Source organism: Colobus angolensis, unplaced genomic scaffold (assembly GCF_000951035.1).
Source record: "Colobus angolensis palliatus isolate OR3802 unplaced genomic scaffold, Cang.pa_1.0 Scaffold278, whole genome shotgun sequence".
Lineage (NCBI taxonomy): Eukaryota > Metazoa > Chordata > Mammalia > Primates > Cercopithecidae > Colobus > Colobus angolensis.
Genome location: NW_012116021.1, coordinates 1817118 through 1834900, shown reverse-complemented (window position 1 = coordinate 1834900; position 17783 = coordinate 1817118). Strand labels below are relative to the sequence as shown.

General features: G+C 50.8%; 1 protein-coding gene across 1 annotated transcript in view; it reads left to right on the top strand.

Annotated features, from left to right (window-relative positions):
• Positions 1-17783, top strand: part of ACAN (aggrecan) — a 72962-nt gene that overhangs the window by 54096 nt on the left and 1083 nt on the right. The window contains exons 14-21 of the mRNA XM_011948328.1: positions 1-1068; positions 1129-2728; positions 3620-3733; positions 11737-11850; positions 14902-15060; positions 15500-15582; positions 16382-16526; positions 17350-17532. The exon at positions 1-1068 is cut by the window's left edge and continues 1 nt beyond it. Coding sequence (XP_011803718.1) covers positions 1-1068; positions 1129-2728; positions 3620-3733; positions 11737-11850; positions 14902-15060; positions 15500-15582; positions 16382-16526; positions 17350-17532 — 3466 coding nt within the window. The remainder of the gene's footprint in view (positions 1069-1128; positions 2729-3619; positions 3734-11736; positions 11851-14901; positions 15061-15499; positions 15583-16381; positions 16527-17349; positions 17533-17783) is intronic.

The window sequence follows — 17783 nt, the reverse complement described above, 5'->3', positions numbered from 1 at the left end:
GTAGAGGACATCAGTGGCCTTCCTTCTGGAGAAGTTCTGGAGACTACTGCCTCTGGAGTAGAGGACATCAGTGGCCTTCCTTCTGGAGAAGTTCTAGAGACTACTGCCTCTGGAGTAGGAGACCTCAGTGGGCTTCCTTCTGGAGAAGTTCTAGAGACTTCTACCTCTGGAGTAGGAGACCTCAGTGGACTTCCTTCTGGAGAAGTTGTAGAGACCTCTATCTCTGGAGTAGAGGACCTCAGTGGACTTCCCTCTGGAGGAGAAGTTCTAGAGACTTCTACCTCTGGAGTGGAGGACATCAGCGGGCTTCCTTCTGGAGAAGTTCTAGAGACTACTGCCTCTGGAATAGAGGATATCAGTGAACTTCCTTCAGGAGAAGGTCTAGAGACCTCTGCTTCTGGAGTAGAGGACCTCAGCAGGCTCCCTTCTGGAGAAGTTCTAGAGACTTCCGCCTCTGGAGTAGGGGACATCAGTGGACTTCCTTCTGGAGGAGAAGGTCTAGAGACCTCTGCTTCTGGAGTAGGGACTGACCTCAGTGGACTTCCTTCTGGAAGGGAGGGTCTAGAGACTTCAGCTTCTGGAGCTGAGGACCTCAGTGGGTTGCCTTCTGGAAAAGAAGACTTGGTGGGTTCAGCTTCTGGAGACTTGGACTTGGGCAAACTGCCTTCTGGAACTCTAGGAAGTGGGCAAGTTCCAGAAACAAGTGGCCTTCCCTCTGGATTTAGTGGCGAGTATTCTGGGGTGGACCTTGGAAGTGGCCCACCCTCTGGCCTGCCTGACTTTAGTGGACTTCCATCTGGATTCCCAACTGTTTCCCTAGTGGATTCTACATTGGTGGAAGTGGTCACAGCCTCCACTGCAAGTGAACTGGAAGGGAGGGGAACCATTGGCATCAGTGGTGCAGGAGAAATATCTGGGCTGCCCTCCAGTGAGCTGGACATTAGTGGGGAAGCTAGTGGACTCCCTTCAGGAACTGAACTCAGTGGCCAAGCATCTGGGTCTCCTGATGTCAGTGGGGAAACACCTGGACTCTTTGATGTCAGTGGACAGCCATCAGGGTTTCCTGACATCAGTGGGGGGACATCTGGGATTTTTGAGGTTAGTGGGCAGCCATCAGGGTTTCCTGACATTAGCGGGGAAACATCTGGAGTGACTGAGCTTAGTGGGCTGTCCTCTGGACAACCAGGTGTTAGTGGAGAAGCATCTGGGGTTCCTTATGAGAGCAGTCAACCCTTTGGCATAACCGACCTGAGTGGAGAAACATCTGGGGTCCCTGATCTCAGTGGGCAGCCTTCAGGGTTACCAGGGTTCAGTGGGGCAACATCAGGAGTCCCTGACCTGGTTTCTGGTGCCACGAGTGGCAGCGGTGAATCTTCTGGCATTACATTTGTGGACACCAGTTTGGTCGAAGTGACCCCTACTATATTTAGAGAAGAAGAAGGCTTAGGGTCTGTGGAACTCAGTGGCCTCCCTTCCGGAGAGGCAGATCTGTCAGGCAGATCTGGGGTGGTGGATGTCAGTGGACAGTTTTCTGGAACAGTTGATTCCAGTGGGTTTACATCCCAGACTCCAGAATTCAGTGGCCTACCAATTGGCATAGGTGAGGTCAGTGGAGAATCCTCTGGAGCTGAGACTGGGAGCAGCCTGCCCTCGGGAGCATATTATGGCAGTGGACTTCCATCTGGTTTCCCCACTGTCTCTCTTGTAGATAGAACTTTGGTGGAATCTGTAACCCAGGCTCCAACAGCCCAAGAGGCAGGAGAAGGGCCTTCTGGCATTTTAGAACTCAGTGGTACTCATTCTGGAGCACCAGACATGTCTGGGGACCATTCTGGATTTCTGGACCTAAGTGGGCTGCAGTTCGGGCTGGTAGAGCCCAGCGGAGAGCCACCAAGTACCCCATATTTTAGTGGGGATTTTGCCAGCACCACCGATGTAAGTGGAGAATCCTCTGCAGCCATGGGCACCAGTGGAGAGGCCTCGGGACTTCCAGAAGTGACTTTAATCACTTCTGAGTTCATGGAGGGTGTTACTGAACCAACTGTTTCTCAGGAACTTGGCCAAAGGCCTCCTGTGACACACACACCCCAGCTTTTTGAGTCCAGTGGAGAAGCCTCCGCAGCTGGGGACATTAGTGGAGCTACCCCAGTGCTCCCTGGGTCTGGAGTAGAAGTGTCATCAGTCCCAGAATCTAGCAGTGAGACGTCCCCCTATCCTGAGGCTGGAGTTGGGGCATCTGCTGCCCCTGAGACCAGTGGAGAAGATTCTGGGTCACCTGATCTGAGTGAAACCACCTCTGCATTCCATGAAGCTGACCTCGAGAGATCCTCTGGCCTAGGAGTGAGTGGCAGCACTTTGACATTTCAAGAAGGCGAGGCATCAGCTGCCCCAGAAGTGAGTGGAGAATCTACCACCACCGGTGATGTGGGGACAGAGGCACCAGGCTTGCCTTCAGCCACTCTCACGGCTTCTGGAGACAGGACCGAAATCAGCGGAGTCTTGTCTGGTCATACCTCGGGGCTGGGCGTTGTCATCAGCACCAGCATCCCAGAATCTGAGTGGACCCAGCAGACCCAGCGCCCTGCAGAGGCGCATCTAGAAACTGAGTCCTCAAGCGTCCTGTACTCAGGAGAAGAGACTCACACAGCCGAAACAGCCACCTCCCCAACAGATGCTTCCATCCCAGCTTCTCCAGAATGGACAGGTGAATCAGAGTCAACTGTTGCAGGTATTGTTGGAATGTTTTCCCCCTTTAAATGTGCTTGGGTAGTTCAGACTGTAGGCTACTGTAGCACAGAAGGAGACAGCGTAGCTTTAAGGTTCCAAGAACAGCTCCATCACAGGTTAGCTGCGCAGCCTCAGGCAATAGTCTTCACCTCTCTGAGCCTCATCTGTAACGTAAGAGTAGGATAATACTATACCAGGGAAGATCAAGCAGAATAGAAACATAGATAAAGCAAGCACTTAGCATCACACTCTGCATACAGTGCACACGTATAAAGATTAGTGATGCTATTGTCACAGCAGAGTTACAGTCCATAAGTTTTTACATGTGAATTCAACTATCCGTACTTGGCACAGGGAGAGAAGGATGACTGTTTAGCTAGTGCTAGAAATTCTGCTCATGCACCCTGCCCCGGAGTGAGTGTGAGATGAGAGAGTAAATCTGTTGATGGTGTTTGTGGCTGAATATTTATTTTGTGCAGGGTTAAAACCTGCACAGTTTAAGGAACTATGACATGTCATTTGGCTATCTGGCTTTAGATTCTGCATCCCCAACCCCATCCCTGTACAAAGGGGCTCCTGTACTGTCATGATTGTCTCACTGTGACATAACCCCATATGCCGGGCAGTGGGCACTGGTAGCTGATTTTCCTTTGTTTTTTTGCTCTGGGGTCCCTTGTCCCTTCCTTTGTGCTGAGAGAGCTTTCACAGCTGTAGAGCTCCCCCCGATGCTGTGGGTCAGGTGCCCAGGAGGGACACAGGCCCCGGAAAAGTGCTGACCCAAAGCCAGCCTCGTGGACTTCAGGGACCTCATGCTCCAACTTTGAGGTCTTGGAGGCCATGGTAGCCAGGTGACTATGTTCTTGATGCTCAACCTCTCCCCTGGGGGTTGCAGCCCCCGCCAGGTCCTGTGCAGAGGAGCCCTGTGGCGCTGGGACCTGCAAGGAGACAGAGGGTCATGTCATATGCCTGTGCCCCCCTGGCTACACTGGCGAGCACTGTAACATAGGTAAGGCCCTCATTGGCCGTGGAGAGTGTGGGCGGAGGTGCTGGACAGACTCCTTCATCCCCCAAAGGGTCCCCAGGCAGGGGGAGGCAACCAGGGTCCACTGAGGCTCAGGCTTCTCAGGCTGGGAAGGAGTTGCATGATGACATGTCAGGGGCAGAAACCACAGGACAGACATGGCTTAACTTTCTCGAATGTCTAGGTTTAGGAGAAAAGAGTCAAATAATTAAGTTGGTAAGTATTTTTATATCAAGCCAATGACTATTGTAGGAGTAGAATGAAAAATGTGCTTGAATTTTGGAGATGAGACTTCAAAGAAATATTGAGCATGGGGTGAGTATTAAATACAGAGGGTCACACCTCTCCACTCCTGTGAGGAGTCTCTGAGTGGGACCGTCTTGTATCGTGCAGACTGAACCCCACCAAGTTGCCTCCATGCTTGGGTCTGCATGGGGTTTGGGTCCCCTTCTTGCCCTGAAGGATATGACACAAACAGTGCTAATCACCCAGCACAGGGATTCGTGACTGTAGGGCAGCTGTAACCCAGCAGCGCATCTGCCCAGGCACCCACCATGAGCCTGTTTGTCCTTAGCCATGGGTGAAGCAGCCTGTGGGATGGGTGGAGACCTGGAGACCCTCTGATCTGAGGTGGACCCCGGAAGGAGATGGTTAGAATCTACCTGTTGTTCCACGGACACACGGGAGGCCCGTGGTCATGAGGACATCTCATCAACATCACCACCCTTGAGGAAAGAAATGCCCAATTACCACCAAGCTCATATTCTTTCGTTAGTTCTCCCACTGCCCCAGTGTCCTTATCCCCAGCCTCCCTCCTAAGTCAAGAATCAGAGACCTAGGGCCTTTCATAAAAGGGGTCACCCCTGGGACATGTGCAAAAATGAAAAAATGAATCCTGGAGAAAAAACAATCACTTCCAGGTAAACTTCATGTCAGGCAATTATCTTTCGATAGCCTTTACATCAAACACAGAGAAGAATTCTGTGTCTATATATATTAATATACATGCAAATTAATACATCATTATATATTATTATATATCATATAATATAAACATGCTGTATACCTGGTACATATGCAATAACTATATGTGTACATATAAACAAGCATTAGGATAGATATTCATTCACTCTTTCCCCAGCGTGTGGGCTCCAAGGACAGAGAGGGTGCGTTATCCGGGGAAGGTCCCAGGCTTACTGCAGAAGGGGACAGCAGTTCCACTGGGCTATAGTGACCCCAGGGACAGTAGCTGCACCCCAGCATCACTCACCCCTGATAGGTAACTCCACTCTTGGCAAATCCTTCTCAACCTGATACTTGAGGCAAAAATCTGACACTAGCATCAGAAGTCAAAGCAAGGCTCATGTTCTTGACAGCCCTGAAATTAGTAGAAATAAGTGTCAGTGGGCCGTAACTGTTCTGCTGTAAGGACAGTGTTTCTGTGATCATGTATATTTCCAAAGGGCTTTTGTTCCCACGATTTCTCCCCAGACGGCTCTGTAAGCAGCTTGGTAACTACCCCCATTTGAGACTGGAACACACAGGAGTTAAGTAATTTGCCTAACTATACTGAGTAAGTGGATCGAATCAAGAATCAAGACCTTAATTCACATGTTTTAACACACTTGGCTAAATAAGAAACTCCCTCTTGAACATAACAACCAGTTGCTGGTCTCAAAAAACTGAAGCTGGACTTCAGGGGAGCCAGACTGGGGAGGAGCTGCGGAATCCGAGGTGGTCAGATTGAAGACTTACAGCCCAGCCTTCATTTTCCTCATTTGTAAACAGGGATCAATGGTAATGGTCCTCAGCTTTGAAAATTATGATGCTTGAGATATACTCCCAGAGACTGTGATTGAAGTGGTTCTGTGGCCTTGGCATTGAGGCTTTTTAAAACTCCCAGGCTACTCCAATGTGCAGCCGGAGCTGAGAACCGCTGCTGTGAGGGTGAAGATCACCCACGTACAGCATCTGGACAGAAGAGGCATTTAATAAAAATTGCTTCCCTTTCCCCATCTCTCACTCTACTGGCTCAGAGAAGCTTTAGCATGTCCAAAGAGTGAGTGGTGGGGATCAGACCAGCACAAAACCTGGGTCTCTTTTCCCATGACTGTACCTTGGGGTCCCAGGTCACTCCTGTTCAACTTAGCTCAAGGTTCAAGTGCTTCCAGAAGGACTACAGATAGTGGCCAGTCTCCACGGGTGACCCACCATTGTCTTGCACCAGAACCAGGAACCACAGGTTGTTAAAAAGACCACGGATCGGCCAGGTACAATGGCTCAGCACTTTGGGAGGCCAAGGCAGGTGGATTGCCTGAGGTCAGGAGTTCGAAACCAGCCTGACCAATATGGTGAAATGCCATCTCTACTAAAAATACAAAAATTAGCTGGGTGTGGTGGTACACGCCTGTAGTCCCAGCTACTCAGGAGGCTGAGGCAGGAGAACTTCTTGAACCCAGGAGGCGGAGGTTGAGTGAGCTGAGATTGTTGCACTGCACTCCAGCCTGGGTGACAGAGTGACACTCCGTCTCAAAAAAAAAAAAAAGGATCAGTATCCTCGGGGAACCATAGGGAGTAAAATGCAGCATGATTCCTGCAGTAATATTTGAATCCTCAGGGAAAACTTCCACCTGGTCAAGGGGGTCAGAAGCTGTATTTAGCCTTTAAAAAAAAATTGACAATTACTGTCATCTTGTTTAGTCAGTCTTCCATAAATAAGTTATTCATAAGTTATAAGTTACTGATTCATAACTGATAAGTTATCAATCAGTACTTTTGACTTCAAATTAAGATCTAGGTTGGGTATGGTGGCTCACACCTGTAATCTGAGCACTTTGGAAGGCTGAAGTGGGCGGATCTCTTGAGCTCAGGAGTTTGAGACCAGCCTGGGCAACATAGTGAAACCCAATCTCTATTAAAAAAAAAAAAAAGTCAAGATCCGTTTAATGAATACTCAGATTATTTAGCGATTAAAAGCAAAACTATTCTATTCTGACCCACTTCAAAACAGCAGCATCTTTCCCCACTTCCATTACTGACAGCAGCCATGGGAATTAGGCTTCAGACTCAGGTTTCTATCCTGGCTGCAGCTTAGAATCACCTGGGGTGCTTTTAAAAAGCATCATACCTGGGCCCCCTCTGAGACAGTCTGATTCAATTGGTCTAAAGAGGAACTTCAGCACTGGTATTTTTTAAAAATCTTTAAATAAGAATATTTTTTAAAACTACTCCAGTAATTCTAATGTGCCAGCCAAGGTTGAAAAATACTGTTCTAACCAGATCTCACATCCAATTTCTAGTCAGCACTAGTGCTATGCAGACTTCTCTTATCTCCTCTATTAGGAGGACATGACCTTAAACTTAATCAGTCTCCTTCCTATCTTACTGCTATTTTTCACTTTCTAGGTTTGAAGCTCTGATCTATGACCTTATACTCTCTCTTTGTCTAGGAGAGATGTTTGAATTTCAGTGAAACCTTTATCCCTGGGAAACAAATGTTTTCAAAGCAAATGAAAATACAGGGTTGCAAGTGAAAATACAAAGTATACCTTCTTGACTTAACCAAAAAGTTCCTGGGCAGATTTTAATAGGCAACTAATTGATTTAAGAAGCAGGATATTGTTGGGCACACTGGTGCACACCTGTAATCCCAGAACTTTGGGAGGCCGAGGTAAGAGTATCACTTGAGCCCATGAGTTCAAGACCAGCCTGGGCAACACAGTGGGATCCCATCACTTCAAAATTATGTTTTTTAATTAGCTGGGCATAGTGGTACATGCCTTTTGTCCCAGCTACTTGGGAAGCTAAGGTGGGAGGATCACTTGAGCCCAGGATGTCGAGACTGCAGTGAGCCATGGTCGTGCCACTGCACTCCAGCCTGGGTGACAGAGTGAGATCCTTGTCTAAAAAAAAAAAAAAAAAAGCAAGATATTAAAGTTATATTCAAGATTAACCTTTAAAATACAAAAGATTTGAATAGTACGAATAATGATAACATACATTATAATCTGTTTTTTTTTTTTTGAGATGGAGTCTCGCTCTGTCACCCAGACTGGAGTACAGTGGTGTGATCTCAGCTCACTGCAAGCTCCGCCTCCCAGGTTCATGCCATTCTCCTGCCTCAGCCTCCCAAGTAGCTGGGACTACAGGCACCTGCCACCACGCCTGGCTAATTTTTTTTGGATTTTTAGTAGAGACAGGGTTTCACCGTGTTAGCCAGGATAGTCTTGCTCTCCTGACCTCATGATCCGTCCGCCTCAGCCTCCCGAAGTGCTGGGATTACAGGCACCCGCCACTACGCCTGGCTAATTTTTTGAATATTTAGTAGAGACAGGGTTTCACTATGTTGGCCAGGCTGGTCTTGAACTCCTGACCTTGTGATCCACCCACCTTGGCCTCCCAAAGTGCTGGGATTACAAGTGTGAGCCACAGCGCCCGACCTATACTTTTTAATTTAATTATTTTATCTTAAAACCAAGTTAGGGCTTCTAAATATGCTTTTATAATCCTTCTCTCACTTGTGTAACAGACAACCAGAAAGTCAGTGTATCTGCTCAGGTCTGTTCATCTTGATTGATCCCAGGTCTTTGCAGCATGCAGAGCATCCATTGAATTGAGAAATTTTATCTGTGTTTCTTGAGAGGTTTCCCCCATCCTTGCCCAGGAAAGTTATGTCTAGAGTCACCACATACAGCTGCACAAGTGTGCACTAAACAACTTGAGGAGTTCTATTCATATTGTGGTCTTTATGAGTGGCAACCCTTTTAGTTGAGTATCATCTGAGTAAAGGCACCTGCATCGCTCTTCATTCAGCGGTTTTTATGAGCAAACAAACTCTCACTCACTTGGAGGTCCTGGGCTCTGATCTAGGCAAAAGCTGGACAAGATCTGTTCAAGGTAGAGGCCTGAGGTCTCCAGTTCAGACAACCACGTGATGCTTTGCAACTATCTCTACTCTCCTAGCCTTTATCAGGGGTTTTCAGTTATTTTCTCTCCCAAGTTAGAGATATTGCTGGAGAGCCTTGTTCAGGAACAAACCAGCCCTTTTCATTATAGTAGTGGGAAGAGGACCCTGAGAATCCTGATGCTCCCCAGAGTCCCTGCTCAGTGATGATGGGTGAGCCCTGGGTTGCTGTAGCAGCAATGGTAAGGAGGTGCTAACAGTCCAGGACTCCAGTGTCTCTCTCCCTCCACGTGGGGCAGAAGCCAACTTCCAGTCTCATTTCCTGACTCCTCCATCTCTTCCACTCTGTCTCCCCAACGTTCTTTCTTTTTCTGTTTTGTTTTTACATCTCAAACATGTTAAAGAATTCACACTTTCTCACCTGTAAATGGCATAGTAATGTCTTGCCACCTGGCCATTGGAAGGATAATGAAGGAGAACATGTGTGAGTCAGCACTTGGCTCACAGGAGGTTCTTGAGAGTTATTGGTTTCCTCCCTTTCCTCTCTTTCTTTGTGAAGCCTGCCCAAAGCCCTTCCCTCCCTCCCCTTGTAAGCTCCTTATCTGGGATCCCTCACTGCGTTCATAGCAGGGCCCAGCCCAACTCCTCTACCAGTTCCAGAAGCCACGAGACGTCCTAATTGCCCTTCTCGGAAAGAGGTGGGCCATACAGGGCCAGAATGGCTCTTATAGCCAGAGCAAGAGGAGATGAGGCACCACAGGCCAAAATAGCTAATAAGAAAGCCCCACGCCAGACACCTGGCCTTCTGCCCACCGCTGAAGATACTGACTCAGCCTCTCCAAACTACCCTGATGGCAAACACAGGTTTTCTGATTTTCAGGATTGTGGCCCTTCTTTCCCTCCTCATCTATAAATCCAAGTCCCTGAAAAAAAAATTCTGAGCCCCGGAATTTGTTCCTTCAGTCCCCGCAACACTACCCCTCACCCCGACTCGGGCAGCCTGGGAGCAGGTTTTGTGCGATCAGCCTCTGGGACAACTGGATGCCCCTCCACTGGGGCGTCTCTCCTTTCCTGCCCTTTCTCCCATGGGCAGCCAGAGACCCCAGTGTTGATGTTTTGCTTTTCTCCCCAGAGGCCACTCCTGTTCCCTGCTCTGTACAACTGCTTTAGCACCTACATTTGCTTAATTCCCCTTGCCCAGTGCTTCCCATCTCCCATAATGATGCTAATGGACAAAACAGAACATGCAGGAGAGCCGCCCCCAGCTTCCGCCCTGCCGACTGGCCTGACCTATTGCTGCTACTGCTGCTGCTGGGAATCCTGGGGCATGCTGGGAATCCAAGTGCATGCTGGGATTTCAGTCTGTTCCTCCATGCATTTTGGGTTTGCTTGGAACAGTTCCAACTTGGAACTGTTGGTTCTAGTCCATGGTGTGCACTCCTTGAGATGAAGTTAAAGACTTTGTGGGAAGAAAGAGATGCCTGACAACTGGAGATTAGGAGCTTTGTGAGCAAGATGCCTGAGAGCTGGGGATTTTCAGGCCACCTGTTGCACAAATCTGCCTCTGGCCTAGAAGATGTCTACTATGCACCAGCGTAAGGACTCAGAGGAAAGTGCCTTTACCATCTCATCAGAAGGTTGACTTTAAGGTCTGGTCTGCTCTAATGGGAGGCAAGAACTAAGTCCTGGCACATGTTTAGGACTCTGAGATCCTATTCCCACCACAGGGCTTCCCTGTCCTGCAGAGCCCACCTACATACAGACTTGTCGTTGGATCTGAAAGGTTGTGTGAACACAGCTGCACATACTGAGGCTCAGTATCTTCAAACAACATGTCATAGTGCCCCATAGCCGGTGGAAAAACCCACTCATTGCAGAATTTTACTGATCTCCTGGCAAGAGGAGCTTCATAATACTATTTATCATGTTCCCAGGGGAGGAAATGAAGTGGGGGGATAAAACAGCAGGAACCTTTGAAGTACAAATACAAAGAAGACAGAAGAGATCCCCCAGGTCTTCTGGTTTCTCAGCAAGATGCAGAAAGACCAGATGAGAAGATTTAGTTCTCACCTTGACTAATTCATGAAAATTTGAGGCAATGGCCAATGACTTACCAACTCAAGTACCACAAAGAAGTTTGATCAGAAAGGATATCTCAGGACCAGAAGAACAGAAGAGAAGAAGAGCCTATCTGAAAAGAGGCAGAGGATGGGGATGTGCCTGTATCCCAGACTGGTGCCAGTGCTGTTGTGCGGCCACTTGCTAACCACCTCTGTAGCTCCAAACGCTTGTCTCCCACTGGCCAGGATGGAGTCCATCTGGAAATTGTGTCTCCCTGGAGATAGCCACCATCTGGGGCCTTAAGCTGAAAGGAGATTATATGGGGAAATGTTGGACAGGGTTTCTATCCTTCTCCCGAGAGAAAGATTCAGGCTTCATTTTCACAAGACATTCTAAAATCATATCTACTGAAGACAAAGAAGATGTCTGCAGCCCAAGAACTGTGATGAGTCTCACACGAACATCCCATGCTGCCATTTTCATATGGCTCTACACTCTTCAGACCATTTCGAGGTCATTCATTCTAGCCCCACACAGCCTTGCCCTCTTTCTCTGGGTTATAACTACAAAGGAAGCCAGGAAAAGAAAGACTTCTAACCAAGCTTCAAGAACTTGACTTCAGTTTCCTTGCTCACCACCATGTTCGTAACCACTTCAGAATCCATGGTCTTTCAAAATATTCACAAGAGAAGGCATCTTGGAGGAACTCTATGTTCACTGTCACAAAAGGCATTTGGCTTTAGACATATCAGATCTCTTCAAACCACTGGGAAATTTGGCTCCAGTGCTCCAGGTTTAACAATCAAGAATCACACATGCCCGAGAAAACCCTTGTCTGGATCTTTGCTTCAGCACTCCAAGATGGCAGCAGCAGCAGCAGCAGCAACAGTTCTTAGGAAAACCAGCCTGTTCCCTCCCAGGGGTCTGGAGAGCAGCAGGACTGGCCACTCAAAAGGAGGCCACAGTGCTTGTGAGGCTGGAGTTGCCGGCAGGAGTCCTAATGGTGGCCCTTGGTTTCTTGCAGACATTGATGAGTGCCTCTCAAGCCCTTGTCTGAATGGAGCCACCTGCGTGGATGCCATCGACTCTTTCACATGCTTATGCCTTCCCAGCTACGGAGGGGACCTGTGTGAGATCGGTACGGCCGTCTCGGCTTCAGCTAATGTTACTAACTGCTGCACCCACTCCTCCTCCCTCACCTTTCCCTCCTAATGATAGGCTCCAGGCCCTGGCTGGGGTCCCCAAGGTCCATCTGGAGAGCCATTTCAGGGACAACAACTGAAAAGTCTGCCCCACTGATTCTCACTCTTTTTCTTGCTCTCCTCCTTGAAAACCCTTTTCTGGAGCACTGGCTGATCTGACTTTTTCCAGGGCTTCCAGACCTACTGATGCCACCACTGAGGTTGGTGTATGGTTCAGAGGACAGGGCTAATTCTGAGCACTTGTCTTGAAGGAAGCTATGGGGTGGGAGTAATTGGTTCTCATTCCAGATGACAGCCACGGATCTTCTCAGTGTGGTCATGGGCATGGGAGCTCCGTGGTTCCTTCATGGCCCTGGGAGCCACTGTGCCACATTGGCCAAGCTGCCTTTCTCTTCTCCTGGGGTGAGAGCTGTGGTTGGTCTGCCTGAGATCTCCCATGTCACCAGCATGCTCAAGTCATGCATGAGCAAGGACTGCTGCATGTTACCTTCTTCTCATCACTGTTGTGACAGGTGCATGGCAATGCCATGCCAGCCTATGCTTCCTTTTTGCCTCCCTTGTGCAAGGCAAAGGGTGGCCAGAGAGAACAGAACTGTGTTACAAGGGGAAGAAGCTGAGTTACCTCTCTTGGGCCTTGCCAACCTCTCCATTTCTGCACCTAGGCAGGGCCACCACTTCTACCAAAAGGAGCTGTGCACCAGGAACCCTCCCAGGGACAAACTGAACCCTCAGCTCTCTCACCTTTGGTGCTTCCTAGTCTCCCCACCAGCCTCCTGGATCTCGGGGGTTTTCCAGCTCAGAAAAGGGGAGATGGGACCTTTGGATGCTTGTCTCCATGTCCCAGAGAGAACTGGAAGTATGTAGGGGCTTAAAACCCTTTTCAATAAACTCTCAAGTTGGATTCCCAGAAACTTCCAGAAAGCAGCTGAAACTCCTGAGAAGTCTCCCTTTGGTCCTAAGCAGTGTGGGGAGGGGTAGTTTTGGGTTTCATATTCCTTTGAGGCACTGCCAAGTTACAAACTGGTAGAGGAATTTAAGGCTTCTGGGGAAAAAAAAGCCTGGACACTTCTACTCCCTTGCAGCCTCCCACCCTCCATCCTCACCCGAAGACCCCAAGAAATTGGTATATAGGGTCTTGGCTGGGGTGGAAGCAGAGACTACAAGGATTTTCTCCCCATGATACTAAAACATTTGCCACAGAGTAGAAGAGTCTGGGACTTCCATGCCGACAACAGCTGTTTGGTTCCAGACTGGAGAAGTGTGCTCTGCTGGAATGAGGCAGGACCCTCATAGGGCTCTGTACCGTGATGGGGAAGAGAGATGGTGACAGAGCCACCCAGCTTGGCCCTGGGCCTGTGGGCCCAGCTAAGCAGGGCTGCATCTCCTCTCCCATTCCAATCCTGAGTCCTCACCACTCCACGGTGCCTCCTGCCTTGGCTCTGTCCCTGCTGCCTCTTCCAGCCTCCCTGGAATTATTTCTGTTTCCTAAGAACCTTCAGCCTGCACAGCCCTGCCCTCCCATACCCACCTCCCAGAGAAGCTGCACCCTCCAGCTCTGCCTGTCCAGCTCAGCCCTCAGCCACTGAAGGGGCCAAAAACTGACCCCCTAAGTCAGCTCTAAGATGATATATCTGGCCTCTTCAGAGTGCTGAGCTACTCTGAGGCCTCTCTACCTCTTTCCAGACTGCAGCCTCATCCCTTCGGGAAGGCGTTCGTAGCTGAGGCACCAGAGGCCTCCACGGCCCATCCTACAGCTCTGCTCTTTCTTCTCAGGCTGACGACCCCCTGCTCTGCTCTCCCTCCACTGTCCCAACTGTCTCTCCCCCACTTTGCCAAGCATCCGCCCCTTCAACCTAAGACTCCTTCCGCTCAGGTACCGGTCCTTCCATTCCAGGACAGCCAGACTATGGTGGCACCCAATCAGGGAGACCACCATGTAGCCTGAGGGGTTCATGGCCTTCCACCTAGGAGACCCCAGGGGAAGAAGAAGGGGGGCCTTGGAATTCACTCTGTCCCACGCTGTGCTGGCAGATGTTTAACAAGCAGCTCTCATAGAGGAGAAGAGAGCCCTGATTGAGCATCTGCCAATTCCTGAGGTATAAATGCTTCCACTAGAGCCAGTTTAAAGCTATCAACATGATGTCACTGAAGGCGAGGTTGGGAGAAGACACTAAGAATGAGCTCTCTCAAAGTTGAGTGAGCCAGCTCAGCACGGTTCTGCCTATCCCCCAGGCTCCAAGAACTCCAAGCCAGCCCCTTCTCCAGACTGAGAACCCATTACAAATTTAGGTTTGTGAGGAGAGAAGTTCCTCCCCTCCTCCCATTCACCCCCAAAATAAAAAGCCAGGGCCCCTGGATCCCAGACCCCCAGTGGGCTATCTGACTGCCCCAAGAGGCAGGCACAGTGTGCTTAACTAAAGCTACCTCTGATCAACAGCCTTAGAGCTCTGAGTCTTCTCTGCACCCCAAGCAGACTTATTTCTGCTCCTCTGTTCCCACTGAGGTTCTGCAGGAAGGAAGTTGCCGGCTCCAGTCCATGCCCCAGCGCTACCAGCTCCCACTGCCTCCACGAACTTCCCCACAGCTCCACTCTCTCTCTCCCTGGAGCCCCTCAGAGCCTCAAATCTTGCCTCAAATCTCAACACCTCCCACCTTCCCACCTCTTTTTACCTGGCCTGCTGACCTCTGCTGGCCCACCAGAGCAGGCATCAAGAGGAGGAAAGCTTGGGAGAGGGTGAGGGGGGGAGGGCGTGGCATCAGGGAAGGAAAGGGCCCCTGGCATTTTCCAGAGTGGAAGCATGTGCAGAGGCTCCCAGGGACCAGACCAGTTTCCAACCTGAACCCCCTCCAGCTGTGCCTCTCCCTTCCCTTGAGGGCACAGTATTGAAGGTGGGGTGAATGCAGTAACCTATGCCATAAGACTGGCAGCATCTGCCATCCCCTGGTGGCCTCTGCTCCTCCCTTCAAGCCCCTGACCTGTGTTGCAGACCAGGAGGTATGTGAAGAGGGCTGGACCAAGTACCAGGGCCACTGTTACCGCCACTTCCCAGACCGCGAGACCTGGGTGGATGCTGAGCGCCGGTGTCGGGAGCAGCAGTCACACCTGAGCAGCATCGTCACCCCCGAGGAGCAGGAGTTTGTCAACAGTGAGTGCAGCAGGGCCTCTGGAGCCTGAGAGGAGAGTGGCGGTGTAGGCAAAGGGTCTCACCTTTCAGAAAGCAGCAGACTTGGGCCTCGTGAGACTGCAGGACAGGGACCTGGGGGAGGTCTGAGCTCTCAGAGAGAAGACAGCGGTCTTTGGGGCCAGTAGCTCTGGCTGCACCCAGGACAGACCCAATGCCAGCCAGAGTCAGCCCAAAACTAAGCTGTGGCTGTCACCTCTCCATGCCAGCTTAGAGAGGTGGCCCAAAGTGCACTCCAAGCATGCACGTGCTGAGCCCCTTGTAAGGACCTGAGAAGCAGGTGGCTTGCTCCTAGGAGCCCACCTACCTCCTTCCCTCCTCCATCCCCTCTGCCTCCATGAGCTCAAGTTTCTCAGACACCCCAGCATGAGCGTGAGGCCTGACACCCTCACCCTTTCCCCAGACAATGCCCAAGACTACCAGTGGATCGGCCTGAATGACAGGACCATCGAAGGGGACTTCCGCTGGTCAGATGGACACCCCATGGTGAGTTCTGCCGTAGGCACAGCTGGTGACCAGAGGACAGGGTGTGGGATGAAGACCCCTGGAGAGTGATGCATTCAAACCCCATGCAGACACTCACTGACCGGCTGTTAGACCGGGAGTCCTTGAGGGCAGGGATTGTCTCCTTCATCTCTGCCTCTGGAACCCAGCCCAGGGCTGGACAGATTGAGCCAATGACGGCATGAGGCAAGGGAAGAAGCCAGGAAGGAGATGAAGGAATAACAGCCACCACCATGAGGAGTACACGGAAGCTTTAGAGAGGTTTCTTGCCCACATTGGACTCGAGTCTACTCAAGGAGACAGACAGAAAGCAACATAGATGCCAAGTGAATGGTACAGGCACCCAGTGATTCTCTTTGTCCTGAAGCAAGGATGGAAGGATAAGCCTTGGGAGGACTTCTTGGTGGGCAGAGGCCAGACTTTAGAGCCATGTTCCTACCACCCATCCCTACCCAATGTGGTCAGCCCTGGTTGGCCCTTCTGGATAAGAGGAGTGGAATCAGCTCATGTACAGGGCCTGTGAGTCCTGGGGGCTCTGAGCTCCTGAGAAGGACCCGAGTCAGGCTGTGTGACCGATTCCCTAGGGGGCCACCAGGTTCCATGGCCCCTAGAACAGCCCTGACCAGACTCCCAGCAGCCTTTGTGCTGCTATCAGATGAGCCTGAAGTTGGGGCTAAAAGAGAAAGGAGACGATGAAGAGGCTCCATGGGGAAGAAAGTCGGAGCAGGCCAACCTGCACTGTCCTGCCCCCTCCTTACTCCTTCCCCACTCCCACCCACAGCAATTTGAGAACTGGCGCCCCAACCAGCCTGACAACTTCTTTGCTGCTGGAGAGGACTGTGTGGTGATGATCTGGCATGAGAAGGGCGAGTGGAATGATGTTCCCTGCAATTACCACCTCCCCTTCACGTGTAAAAAGGGCACAGGTAAGCTGGGGCCTGGGAGGGGTCTGGGGAGGATAGGATCAAGACCTCCAGCTATAGGTGAGGCTCTTGCTGTGTGGCCTGGGGTGAGTCCCTTGTCTCCTAGCTGCTGGTGTCTCCTCACCTGTCCAAAAAGCAGATTGGAGCTGACCTGGGGGTCCCTCCTAGCACCAACATCCCAGGGCCAATGGCAAGGGCAAGCTTGCTGCCAGGGACCATTTGCAGGGACAATGAGCACATGAAGGTCGCAGGCTAGAAGACAGGACCCCCACTCCACACTCCACACAGTCCCTTGGATAGCAGCAGCAGAGTTACCCACAAGGGCAACTCTGCTTGAGGTGGGGAGCCTCCCTGTCTTTGGGATTCCCAAGGCCATCAATCACAGAGTCATAGTTGTCAGGCCTCGATCCCTTGGCTTTCAGTCTGTGGACATTGAGGTGCTGGTAGGATGCGCCCCACTGCCCCTGCTCACCACTTTGCATCCCCCAGGCCTCCTTTTGGTCTCATTTTACCCTGAACTGGATGTTTTCATCAAGAAGCCTAAGTCTGCCTGGCTCTCGCCCTCCACACCTTTCTACCTCCCTTTCATCTTCTCTTCATCCCTTTAAAGACCACCCCGTTTGTATTCCCTTCCTGCTGTTCTAAGTTGTTGAGGAACCCAGATGTCAGAGCCAGCAGCTTCTAGATTCTTAGCGCTGTATGAAAACATCCAGGGCTCACTGTCAGGTGTTGAGGCTGTGTCCCCCACAGTGCCTCGGGTCACAGCCAGTTTAGGTCATCCCAGGAGACCCTAGGAGACCCTTTATAAAGGGTGTTTGCCCCTCAGTGGCCTGTGGAGAGCCCCCTGTGGTGCAGCATGCCAGGACCTTCGGGCAGAAGAAGGACCGGTATGAGATCAATTCCCTGGTGCGGTACCAGTGCACAGAGGGGTTTGTCCAGCGCCACGTGCCCACCATCCGGTGCCAACCCAGCGGGCACTGGGAGGAGCCTCGGATCACCTGCACAGACGGTAAGCATCACCCTGGCCACCCTCACTGAGCACAGGGTTAGATTCTGCCAGCACAGCCTTCCCCCCATCCCCTCTCCTGGGGACCCTGCACCATCCACAGGGTTGAGCAAGGGAGGGGAGGTCGGGGGCTGCTCAGTCACAAATAGCTGATCGCTGCCCCTAGAAGGGCCACGTACTTGTCCCAGAGAGGGCTCACTTTCACTGAGCATGAAAGAGAAAAAGGGAGGAAAGTCCAAGAAAAATCAAAATCA